General features: G+C 42.6%; 1 protein-coding gene across 1 annotated transcript in view; it reads right to left on the minus strand.

Moving 5' to 3' along the window:
* LOC119461422 (1-acyl-sn-glycerol-3-phosphate acyltransferase delta) overlaps positions 1-13,680 on the minus strand; it is a 34,880-nt gene that overhangs the window by 5,163 nt on the left and 16,037 nt on the right. The window contains exons 2-7 of the mRNA XM_037722719.2: positions 10,821-11,026; positions 8,217-8,386; positions 4,830-4,991; positions 3,854-4,007; positions 2,087-2,274; positions 666-864 (exon numbers count right to left, since the gene is read on the minus strand). Of these exons, the coding sequence (XP_037578647.1) occupies positions 666-864; positions 2,087-2,274; positions 3,854-4,007; positions 4,830-4,991; positions 8,217-8,386; positions 10,821-11,026 (1,079 nt within the window). The remainder of the gene's footprint in view (positions 1-665; positions 865-2,086; positions 2,275-3,853; positions 4,008-4,829; positions 4,992-8,216; positions 8,387-10,820; positions 11,027-13,680) is intronic.

Below are 13,680 nucleotides of genomic sequence, written 5' to 3' on the forward strand. Positions count from 1 at the left end.
ACTGCTGTTTTATGGTAGGTCTCTTTGTGAAGAACACAGAGAATATAAGAGAATATCTTGCAATGCCAACGATAGCAAAATGACTGCCCTTTCCGAGATGGGCAGTTTTTGGCCCACGAAAAGTTAAATAACTTTTCCACACATGCTGCAATCGAATGACACTTGAGCAAGGTATGCATGGTAGGTTTTTGTAGGCACACATTCACAGGCACACTGTCAGTGTGCACTGGCCGCACCACACACTGCCTTGTGTTAGCTATATTACCCATGATTTGGACTACAAACTAAACACTCGTTTGAAATTGTTGCATGGGGGTTGCTAACGAATGAAGAACCGCTGGTAAGCAACTCTGATTAGACAGACACAATGTCACAGGAATAAGCTATTTCTGTGGCTATAATGACATTTACTTGCTCTATGATGGGACAGACCATTTTGTATTAAACCGAAACAACCTTGGCTCACACTATGACACACAACATGTCACACTTTGAGAAGCAATGCCACTACTAAAGTGCTATGGGCTCACTTTCACTGCGTAAAGTGCTCGTGCGCGTACCCTTACACTCACTATGCCCTCTAATGAAAAGTTCTTCGTATACAAGTGAGTAGACAGCATACGAAGACACAAAAGATGAAGGCAAGCATGAAAAAAGCTACCCACACAGGGCAATGAATGTGGAAAAGGCAACCACAGTGACCGTGCTGCCGCTGGTGAGGACGGCGTAGAAGGCGTACAGGCAGGGCACTGCAGCTATCAGGCTCCAGAAGCACAGAACAAAGAGCGGCCAGATCCGCACTGGAAACTCCCTGACAGTTCCGGGGAACTTGCCCGTCTTGAGGTAGTCGTCCATCTCGTTGTCCTGCACCAATCACAAGTCACGCAAAGCACAATAAATGCTTTCAGTCCCACACCACATGTTGGACAGCTTCAGTAACGGGAAATTCACGAGAAGAAGCAAACCTCATTTTGTATTGAACAGCGACAGTATGAACAAAAACAATTTTCCCATGTAAATATAGCCAGCCCGAGAAATGCGAAAATCAGAGAATAAAGTCAGGGTACAGGCTATGTGCAAATGTTGCCTTATGCTCTCTATTAATTAAATGAGTAGCACATCATTGTGAGGCCATAACAAAATGCAAAATTTGCACACTAAATGCCCTCCACATTGTTATGAAAATGGGCCACATTTCAACATTGAGCAGTGAAAAAAGACTGTGGTGACTGTACATATGAAATAAAACTTGGAACAGTAAGTTGAGCAAGTTGGTAGAGATTATGGAAAGGCATGCGCGCAGAACACCAACATACGGACAGGCGTTTACGTTGTCTTACTCGTTCTTCTCGTGTCCTTGTTTTGTGCACCTGTGCTTTCATACCAGGAAAAATAAAACTGTTCTGGACTTTTCCTTTGTTCTGGGCATTGGGACCATATTTATTTCAGAAAGTTTTGAGTGTTGTTTTATGCAGTTATTTGTGTGGGCAGTAGTACATGCAAATAATGTGCAAGCATGATCTCTGCTGTGCTGCCACTCTTTTCTGTAACACCCAACAATCTATACTCAATAGTAACAAATGCTTATATAGTAACAGCTATTATGGGCTTCTTTCAACCACATTCGCAGAATCATCAATGTTGCTGCTTTTAAGCTGTTCTGGAAATCTGGTGCCATCCTAGTGAGAGAGTAGGTCTCTTGATTGCCCTTTTGGTACTTTTGTGAGAGTGCATTCATCATTTCATTTGTTTCGAAGAGCACAGCATGAAGTGGTCAGTCTGTACTGCGTGGGCATTAGCAGCCGCAGGGGGGAAGATCGCAGTTTGCAACATTTGTGCAAGCCTTGTGCAACCACAGACTTCCTCATACAACAAGGTCAACCTTAATTTAAGTGCAAAATGTCGACTTAAATAAATTTTAATTTCAATGGTGCAGCAGTCGCTCCTACTACGATGCACCAGCAATGTGAAGTTGCCTCTATCAAAACTGGAACTGCACACATTCAGTTCAATGGCAGCATATATTTTGGTTACACAAACATCCCAGAATAGTCAATACACTGTCCAGGATCAACATTGGACATACCTTTTCAACATAGAGATCGTAAAGAAACTTGGTGCACTCCTCATCAGAGTCCGTTGGCACATTGTCAAGTGGTACCCTTCGGAAATAAAGATCAGCCAGGAATGGGCGGCCATTGAGCACAGACTTGATCGTGGGCGGGTTAGGGGAGTGACGAAAGCCCACCTGCACGTCATACAGAGCCGAACAACCTGGAATAACAAAGTGTAACCAAGGCAAATTTTTTTAATGTTCCACATTAGGCAACAGTGCATGCATGCTACACTTTTTTGCATGGCATGTGTTAAAGTTCGTATTTTGCTCTACTTATTACCCTTCAAGATGCCCATGCGTATGATGCTAAGACAGTACCGTGCACTCTCCACACCCAACAAGAACTGTCGCCGTATGCTGGTGGGTGTGATCATCCATGCCCGGCTTTCAAAAGACACTAACAGAGCAACAAAAAATTAGTTTCTACAGGCAGAACATTCTTTCAAGACTGTTTTCATTTGTTTGGTGGAAGGAAGTTGACTACTATTACTGAACAAACTGAATGGCAGACTTCTATGTCTTGAACTTCGTGCTGAAGCCTCGGCACTGATACATTAGTTGAACATCAGAGACCTCAAAGTAAAAAAAAAAAAAAAAAAAAAAAAAAAAGCTCTTTTGTGCAGGGGTACATCCCCTGCCCCCTTGCAGAATGTCTAACACTCAAAAATGGCTGGGGAGCACCTTGGACAGAGTGATGGGCTGGTTATGTGACGTGCATCGAACAGACAGGCAAAGGCCTAAACTAGTGGTTATGGGAACACTGCAACAATGTTTAGCAAACACAGTGTGCACTGTAGTTGTAAGCTACTGTTCGGCACAGCACAAGTTTTGAGCCAAGAATGCTGATCAGGTGACAACAGAAATCGTAGAATCATTTGAGATAACTAGTAGAAGCAACAATTTTTTGAGCTGCCCATCTGTTTCCGTGTGAAAAAAAAAAAAGTTATTTTTTTTTCTTGATAGTAACATGTGAAAGATGGCTTTGCTTGGATATGTTGTGTTTTCCCCTTTCTAGCTTCCTGTTGTGTGCTGGTACATAATATGTACTCACCATGTGCAAGAGACCATCTATAAAAATTCTGGGGTTTTATGCGCCAAAACCACCGTCTGATTATGAAGCACACCGTAGTGGGGTACTCCGGATTAATTTTGATTATCTTGGGATATTTAAAGTGCACCCAATGCACGGTACACAGGCAGTTAGCCTAGGTTGGCTAAATATACAGGCACTCACTCACCAACATTTTTTGCAGGCTTTGTATTTATGTGCACTCAGACTAGTCGACAATCACATTCGTACTCGTGCCTACTCATACTCACCAGCACTGTTCAAAGTCACTTCCATTCACATGTCCAGCAAGTGACGGTGAGTGGTCCATTCCCACTCACCGGCAGACACTCACATGCATACTAATAATGTACATTCACACTCAATGACAGTGATTCGCGTGCACCCAAGCTCACCGCCAAATTTCATTTATACTCAAGTTAACTGGCACTCACTACAGTTCATGTTCACGACTCCTCACACCTCTCATCACTCACTAAGGCTCTGTCTCATGCCTGTGCAGAGTGAAGATCAAGTATGAGTCAATGAACTCCTGAGTGAGTGTGCCAACCCATGGTTGTTGGTAGTGCAATGTCTTCGCCTCCTCTATCATCTGCCGCACCCCCGTTTGCACAACACATCACATAATTTAGAGCACTTGCTAAAAAAATAAAGGCATAGGGACAAACCTCTCTCCTTGAAGTGGCGTGTGCAGTACACGAAGCCTTTGGGCCTTGGAAGCAGGTGGTGCTTCAACTTGGGCAAGTTTTTCTTGGCCGCAAACTCCAGGCTGAGTTCGTGCTTTGCCTTGTTGAACCGAGTTCCTTCCGAGAACATCAATAGCTGGTGAACAAGACAAAATAAATAAAGAAAAGGAAGCAAGATTAAAAGTAAGCTTCACATTGTCTATCTTTGCATTCAGGCACAATCATTCATGCAATATTTCCAGCCCCTTACAGCCCTTTCCGATGCTTTCTTTCTCCGAAATGACTTCACCAGTTGTAGTGAGCCTCAATTCACTAATAGCAGACATTACAATGCCCCTGGACTATGTAAGAATGAAATCACTTACTCGACTCACTTACACGAGGTAGAGCTAATAGCAGAAGTGTGGCACTTAGCCCTACAGTCAACAAAGAAAAATTTTCCTTTGCTTACAAAAAAAAAAAAAAAAGTTGCTTTCCGGAATCCTTCATGTGTGTGGGAAATGATGAAATATGCACACTTTGATTCAAGTCTTTGGAACTTACTTGCTTCAGCTTTTTAAACAGTCGCATGCTAATTTTCCCACCTTTCCAGCAGCTTTAAACTTCACACACAATAAATATTTTATCTCTGGAACAGATCAACACACCAGTATGACCTTCAAGTGACTGAAAGCACAGATATGACAACCTAACTAAGTATGAAATTGACTGTAACTGGCATTAAAAGTAAACACACAGCGTAGTACCCCACATTCCCCTACAATTATCTGAATGGCAACCTTAGCAAATCCCCTCATTATGAACTCTACACAACTATACCTGCCTAACCAAACTACCACACGATTTAACCTGAAATCTACCAAGCAGCATTGCTGTTCTGCTTACATATGAAGCCACCTCAAACAGCAATCCATCTGATATCTGTGTGTATCACATTCCTGCAGCCAAGTTAACTAACCAGGATCTTGTCCTTGTATTCTAGCAGCTTGTCCAGCTTCCCGCCGATGGTCTGAGAGTCCTTCTCCCAGCTCCTCTCGAGAAAAATCTGCTCTGACAAGGCCCAGTTCCAGCCAATGATAGGAACGTACATCAATGACTTCTTGGCAAAGGTCTTTGCGTTCTGTGAAAGAGAATGAGAGAAAGGCAATGACCTTGTCGCTACTTACAATCATCACATGCTGGCAGGTTTGCCGCCAAAGTAACCGAGTAATAAATGTCAGTAAATTGCACCAAACTGCAGGCATAAACAAAACGTATTGTGGGAATAGTTGGTTTGTCATGGCTTGCAAACGGCACCAGAGCACACAAAGGGTAAAGGAAGAAGCAACATGGCCACCAAGGCATACTAACAACTGAAAACTCTTTAGAACATCCAAATAAATTCTAGCTTAGGGGTGATAAGCTGGAGACACACATCAGCAAAATGGGCAAAATGAAAAGGAAAACCAAACCTGCAACACATGCATTTTGTATTCCAAGAACAATCACAAATCCTTTGCAGATAAATTAACAAAAGGCATACAGACACAATGTTTCTTCCAAACTTTTAATCTCTACAGCTACCATAGTTTCTCTAGTCAATCGATCAGTATATCTGCACAAGACTGTAGCTTTTTTTTTTTCTAACAATGGCTCACAACTGCCATCCCTACAGTGCAAGCCTAGATGACCAGAGATAACTTTTGTTGTGTTGTACAAGTGCTTGGCCAACATATGTCGCACTGCAGGACAAAGGAATAGCATATGACACATCCGTTGTTTGCTCTGTCATTCATGTTCTGGTGGCAGGCAAATACGGCACAATACGGCAATATGGCACAATACAATACCAAAGTGACATACAACCTTTGTTGCACAATTTTCATACAAATCGGAAGCACAAATTGTTCAGTTTAAAGTTGCTACAGCCTTCCAAGCATTAAAAGAAAAACAGTGCCCTACTCTTTCATTGACAACACACACCAGTGTTCTTCACCCTTTTTAAGACAACTTAATCGAGCACAGATAGCTACTCGCAGAGTGAGCAGTTCCACTTCATCATAACCACATCTGGTCTAGTAGCCTTAGCCGAGTCCCGTGCAGAAAATAAAAATTCAATTATAAATTATCACCATCAGAGAATTTAACTAAACAAATTCCCCAACCTGGCACATTAATATGTGCAAACCAAGAAAGCACTGTGAAAGCAATTGGCATCATGCACCGCTTTATGTAATGCCATAATCAGTGATAGCATACAGTTTTCTACTGTTCATATTCAATACTTTTCATAAACTGAGCTGTCTCGCTAAAGATGCATGTAAACATGTAAAGAAGCTTTTATTTCTCTGAATTCAAATTCTTCAATAAGTCATCTGGAATGATATATTCCATTACTTTTAGGCTGTCTTCAGAAGGCCTGCTTATTTTGGCTTGTTTTAAGAGAGCTATCAGCTTAGGTAGCCTTAGATTCTTTTGGGTAAAGTTACGTCTCGTGCTCCCCTCTCAACAATGGCGCTACTTCAGCGAACGTGCTGCTTTGAATGACATTCTTGCATCCACAGCTCTTCGACACCTGAGCTGGTCAAGAGGCAAGCAGCGCAATGACGGCACTTGTGAGTGTGTGATTGATAGCCCTTGGATGTATCCATAGAAGCGACAGTCCCCTCTGTTACAGTCCCCTCGTTAGTTGCCATCCCTACAGTGCAAGCCTAGTCCCTCGACAGTCCCCACGTTAAGTTGGTGAGCCTTGCTGCGGCGACTAGCCCACATTCTTGGCACCACCCCTCAGAGAGAGGTCAGCGCCCGAATCGACAACGATGGGGATTTAACGGAACTGCTGCGACCCTGCTACTGGTGAATAATGCGGCCCCTCCCATAGGTCAAGTGCATGACACAACCACAGTGATAGTAAGGTGGCTAGAACTGGGATGTGTGAAGAGCCAGTTTCACCACACAACTTTTTTGAAGTCAGCTCCGCCGCAATACATCCTTATTGTGTGGTAAAGCATACGACCATTGCGAATGCAGTTTTGGTTCCATGCCCGATTGCACCGTGCAAGCAACTTTCGGCCCAATTTTCTTTAAAAGATAGGAAAGGCACGCGTCACTCAGGTAAATACCATAATCAGACATTGTGAGCTACGCTTATTGCTTGAAAATCATCCTAAGGCAGGTCGAAAATAGACGTTTTCGCCGAGAGATGACATGTGTTCAATGCATTCACTGTCCCCTAAGCTCCGCCGGGACAGACACTGCCACCAAAGAGGGTCACTATCAGAATAACTGCAGGGGTCAGGCGCGTGCGTGCTGACTGGTCAAGTTCGAATTGTCCGGCAAAGGCCAATTTTAGGACCGAAATAATGAAAGTCTGGGCCCACAGAAATACATGGGCGCTGGCCGGAACCCTTCGATAACCGAAAAATTTAATTAACCGGGGTTGAATTAAGGAAAGTCTACTGCATACAGTTCATTCTCTCGTCTTTCAGGATTTCTCTTTCACCTGGCATGGCACCAGCCTGGGAGCCTTTGTAAGCATTCAGACCCTGATTTCGCAATAGTACCCTGTGTCATGGAACGAAAATGAATAAAGCACTACAAGTTCCATCCATCCCCTGACAGAATAGCAAGAAGGAACTTCCCTACTGAAGCTATCATACCGTTTTCTAATTAATGTCAAAAAACTCACAGAACCACATCATAAAGAAATGTGATTATCAGAAAAGGGTATTCAAGTCCTTACAGGTAAACAAGCAGCAGGACCTCGCCCACATTTCTGAAGCTCACAGGCATAGTTCCACAGAGTCAGTGACAGTGAATAGCTGCTTAAAAGTCCATTACACAATTTTCTAATCATTTGCACACATGTAACTGATGTCACTACTATTAGGATTGGCCAGGTGCCCTGCTTGCAGGAGCACATGATGGTGCAGGAAAACACTGAACGAGTTGGAACATGAAAAGCTTAGATAAGCAAGTGCATTCTCAAATAAACCTCACATGCCATTTCAATAGTAAAGCCAAAAAGACAAGAATGTAAAGCCTGCAGCTGCACTCAAGACGGATGCATTTCAAGACACATTAAACGAGCAACAAAGCCAGCCAATCAAACAAGCCAGAATGGTCAGCTACTCTACGCTTGCTCTGTGTAAAAAGCATTCGCAGATTTAGCCCAATCTTCCACCGTATTTTGCCTTTGTGTTTGTTATTTATCTTTACACTTACAGCTCGAAGGGTGAGTGAGAGATATACAGCCCCAATGAAAAGAACAAGAATGAAAACATACAAATACACAAAGAATATTTTTTTCGCATATTCTGAAAAACAGACAAAAAACAAGGGGGACTCCCGGTGCATTTCAACGTACCGCAAGCATCTTGAACTGGTCGCAGACCATCCAGCAGACCAGCCAGTCAACTTCGTAGGAGTGATTCATGACGCACATGTGGTGATCCTTGAGGAGGGCGTCCAGGTCTTCATCTGTGCCCCACACTTTGATGCGGCTCCCAGACCACCACTCAGCCATGGCCACCACCTCTGCAACGAGACAGAGAATTTGAGTAACCTCAGAAGTATTAATTGACTGATTACTTAATTGATTTCTGTGGTTTAAGTCCCAAAGCGACACTCGGGCTACAACTACTTCGTAGAATTGCCAGATTAAGGGTTTTTTTTATGCGCTGTGCCACAACAATTATCGGCTTAAATCGTGAAACTTATTTGCTACCCACGTAAGGAGGGTCTTCGAGAACTAATGCCTCTCAAGATGTACGCCCATACTCCGCACGAACGAATCTGTTCCAGCACTTTTTTTTTCCCCTTTGTTCAGTCAGTGATTGGAGCTCTTGCCCAGTGCTACTGTGGAGTGTATTACTGTGATGCTTTTGAACATTGTCTACTAACACCTTAAAGGGACACTAAAGCAAAACAATAAATCAACTTAGACTGATAAAGTATTCTTCTAAAACTATGCTGTCATTAATTACACTGCAATAGGTCAATTATAAGAGAAAATGAAGCTCAATGTTAATTTTTTTTTTATTTCACGCGGTAACCCCGACGTCAGCACTTCAGTGTGATGTCACGACTTCTAAAGTAATTTTTCGTATTTGTGCAATGTTGGCTCAGTAAAAGTTCGCGAAACTTGCCATATTCAGTCTTGGGCTTTTTTAGAACACAATGTAGTCAATCTTTAGCACTAAAAAATTAACTAGGACCTAGAAGACGCTGTCAAAATCCATGATGTCATGGTGAGCTGGTGCAGAAACTGCAAGGTGGCGTCGCCACTCGCCTCTGTGCTTTTCGTTTCTTTCTGGCTTACCAAGCGGCTTCTCGCGGTAAGAGTGGTGGTTTCGGTATTGTGAAAGGGTAATCTACTGATACAGAAGAAATCATTTTTCCCTTTAGTGTCCCTTTAACGCTCCCCTGCTTGGGCAGCTCTTGCTACCTGCAGTATATGTAAATAAATAATTAAGACATGCCATAGTGGGGGCTTTAGATTAATTGTAACCACCTGGCGTTCCTTACCATACGTCTAAATCTATACGTACATGAACGATTTTGCATTCCACCCCCATTCGAATGCAGCTGCCGCAGTCGGGAATCAAACCCCTGACCATGTGCTCAGCAGCAGAACACCATAACAACTAAGCCACTGTAGCAGCTGGGAAAGCAATTCTGTCATGACAACTTATCCAAATATATTTTGCAAGCAATATTCTTGTTTAATCTTTTGCAAAGCCCAGCTTCTCAATTCATTTTAGCTGAATTACACATGGACCAAGAATCTAGTTTGTTAAACCACTGCGTTGCAAGTGCTGTCTGCGAGATTCGCAGGCCTGTGAAGCAAATGCACAAAAAATATGTGTGTGTGCAGGGAGCAAAGGCAAACTGAGTGAGAGCTACCTCGCAAAAGGCTCTTCACTTTTGTATATGTAACACCATCACCTTAGCAGTCTTTGCACGCTGAGGGAAAATGCAAGTTAAGAGAACTCTACATGTGTGTCAGACACAAACTAATAAGCCGATATATAATAAATTTAGCAGGTTCTGTTTTTAGGCCACTTATTTTCTCACTCATTCTCACCTTGAATGTTTCTGAAACATGTTGACAATATGTACTTCAGTACTTTACCAGTGTAGGTAAACAATTTGGAGCACTATGTTCACGAGTGCTCTCATATAATGATGCAAAGCACTATTAAATGTATTGGCTAAACTGTAATAACACAACCTGCTCCAAAGAAGTCAGTGATTAATGTGATTTAATGTCTCAAAGTGCCAAAGGGGCTGTCAAGGACACCATAGCAGAGGGCCCAGGAATAATTTTTGACCACGCGGGATCTTTTAACATGCAGCAAGTTTTCCCTTTCACTCTTGAAATGCAGCTGCAGTAGCCAGGTCGATGTTGGATCCGCAACCTCATCCTCAGCAGTAGGGTGTCATAGCCAATGAGAAATCCCAGCAAGTGCCCCAAAGAAGACCTGTTAATTTCACTATGAAAACTGCTAGGGACACGGACAAGTGGAAAGACAACACAACCGCGTATGTCATCTTCTTGGTCGTCCATGCCTTTCACGCTGCTGTCAGCAAACCTAACCGAAGAGGCTAAGCTAAAACTTTATTGACATATGAAAAATATGGCACTAGTACACCAAACAGTTCCCGGTGTCACTTTTAGTCAAGTGATTTGTCAATGCCAATGAAAAAAAGAGTTTTGCAGTGATACAGCAGCAAGCACAACAAAAGTCACTCATCAACTAGCAGTCTGTAAAACAAGGAATGTAACATAAAACAGAGGCACACAGCACTGACTTCGAACTGACTTGGAATTCAGTTTAAAGTCAGAACTATGCAAGTGATTTGGAAGTCAGTGCTCTTTTTGTCTCTTCGCTCATTGTTTTATACAATGTCATTAGATGATCGTGCATAACCGGCTATCCCAAATTTCTACTCTAGAAAAGTCACTCACGTGCCCAGGAGGCGTAGATCAGGTAGTAATTGATGCGGCGATACCAGTGCCGTGAGAAGGGCCGCACCAGGCAGTAGACGACCAGCTGGAATACATTGAGCACAAGGCCGCTTGATAGAAACACCAAAGTGAAGAACGTGTGGCACAGGGCATTCGTCTTGACGGCAGCCCAGAGTTGTTGCAGCATCGTGGATTGCTCCTCCTTCCTGCACCCATGAAAGTGGAAAAATTGACCTCCTAGCTGGTGTTCATTTTCAAACATCTCAAGAGCCTTTCGACTATTTCATACTTTGTGCCACACGGGCACAAAAAAAAAATTACATTACCTGCTCAATGCCTTAAAGGGACACTGACGAGAAACACTAAATCAGTTTAGATAGGTAAAGTATTCTTTGAAAACTCTATTATCATTACTTCGGGGTAATAGGTTAAATTATCAGAGGAGAAAATTAAGATCAAAATTTTGTTTTTTGAATTTCGCTCCAGAAGCCCAATGTTGATACGTTGGTGTGACACCACGGATTTCGAAGTATTTTTTCGCATTTGGGCCACCCTAGCGCACAAAAGTTCCCTAAACTTGCCATGACCAATCTCGGCCTCCTTTTGAACCACAATGTAGTCCATTTTTACCAATAAAGAATTAACTAGGCCCTAGCAGAAGCTGTCAAAATCCACGACGTCACGTCAAGCTGATGTGGAAGCTTTTAACACGGCATCGCCACCAGTCTTTTCTGGCTTACAAAGCATCTTCTCACGGTAAGATTGCTGTTTTTGGTGTTGTAGAAAAGTAATTCTTACTAATACAAGTGAGATAATTTTTCTCTTGAGTGCCCCCTTAAATTTCGACGCAATTTTTGCGAGCTGCCACATGGGCATACTTAATGGGTACTTAATGGCACCTAAAGCTTAATGCCACTTGCAGCATAACACATTCTCACAACTAATTTGGCTATCAAATGCGCGGCCAAACTGCATGAAAGTGGTTTCATCATATTCTTTCTGGCAGTTTTCGAGAAAATTGACACTAATTTGTTCTGGAAATTGTGTGATCCCAGATGACGAAAAGCACCCACGAAGTGTGTTTTGAATACCGCAAGTTGACATGAAAATACAGGATGTAGCCACAACATGCCAACCTACCAGACAATGGTGCACATTCATCGCTTGCTGTGTTTATGCAAAGAAAAGCAGCTTTTACTATACGAAACACTGCTACATACACGGAGACACTGCTTCTAGCATCTAAAGGTGGTGTCTAAACAAAACTAACGGGTTTTTCACGTTCGTAAAAATCCGCCTCCATTCTGCCCTGTGAAAGTGGTTGAACGGCGAAGCTTGTGCGGACGTCCGACAAATACCAGCACCCCAACTGACATTAGATGACGTTACACAAGCACCACCACCACAAGCGACGTACGTCATGCGCACATGCACGTGTGCGCAAGCATGCATCCTCGTTCTTCTAGGCCATCCACCAAGCACAATTAAGTGGCTTATTGAACTAAATTAACTGTTTAAAAGTAAATTGCATCAGAAAATGCGTAAAGTACGACTTACTCGCAACCTACAGAATGATAGCATCAGATTGCAATTCGAATATACAAAAAAACATAATTTTGTTACGCGGAAACTCAAACACAAACCCCTTTTCCAGATGCCGTTTTTAAGGTGAGCAAGCCACGAAAAAGCCCGACAAATTAGAAGCTAACAGCTCCCCTGCAAAAGTGATTATGTACCTAAGCTGTCTACATGTATCAGGAGGTTATGAGAGCTCACAGCCCCACCGTTGCAGTGGAAAAAAATGACACACGTATGCAACTGAATTGTGCCACACAGACAGATAAGATACCTTATCACTCCTCACTGATGCTTGCTGCATCAAGTGAGGAGTGATAATCTTGGCCAAATGAGATAATAAAAAATGGTGCAGGTAAATGCCAAGAAATATTAAGAAGTAGCATGCCGAATTCAAATGTGTGTGTTTTGTTTTGCACCATTTTGAGCACATGCACCGCCTATTACCAGGTTCTTTTCCCATGCGAGGACAGCCCGCCTAGCACGACGGAGCTTTACGTAGGCACTCGTTGTATCCACGAAAATGGCTGATTAATGAGCTCATAAGTTAAAGTATGAAGCGGAGAGAACAGAAAACTTCAATTGACTTTGTTACCAAACTCTCGAAAAGCGATCAAAATATCTCAACGCCAAGAGGTAAAGAGATCTCTGCATTGATATGGCTGAGCAAGCAAATTAAGTGAAGTGTTCTATTTTCAGTACAAGCAGATGAAGGTCTTTGAAACTAGAACAGGGGCGATAGGGGTCTTACATAGTACATGATAAAATTATGCGGCTCTTTGATCTAGTCACGACAATGAAGACTGGCATTCACCAAGGTGTGATGGTAGTCCACTAAAAATGCAGTAAGCCTACAATAATTGGGAGTAGTACTTTCCCCTTCAAAGGGCAAATTTACAACTGGTCCAAGCAAATCGCATGTAAAATTACTGAGGGGATCGTGCAAGCCAGATGACGGCATTGCTTTGTGGCAATGAAACGCAATTTTTATGCCACTTTATCTGAAGAAAGTAATGTCGTTAATTCATTGACAATGCATATCAGATGAGAATCTCCAAAATAAGATAGTTGGAAGTAAGCATTTGCTTTGCCTACCTATTACTAACGCTGTCTTTGTCTACACTTTGCGCTCATTATACTTTCTGTAAATCATACTTCTTTTTTTACATACACCAAGCAACATAACTGCTTAACAACTAAACTAGTATGCGTTGCTTTGCGTGTGTCACATATAAAACATTCAATGACAGTACATTTCTCCAGGACTAATGAGACCGCATTTATT

Source organism: Dermacentor silvarum, chromosome 8 (genome assembly GCF_013339745.2).
Source record: "Dermacentor silvarum isolate Dsil-2018 chromosome 8, BIME_Dsil_1.4, whole genome shotgun sequence".
Lineage (NCBI taxonomy): Eukaryota > Metazoa > Arthropoda > Arachnida > Ixodida > Ixodidae > Dermacentor > Dermacentor silvarum.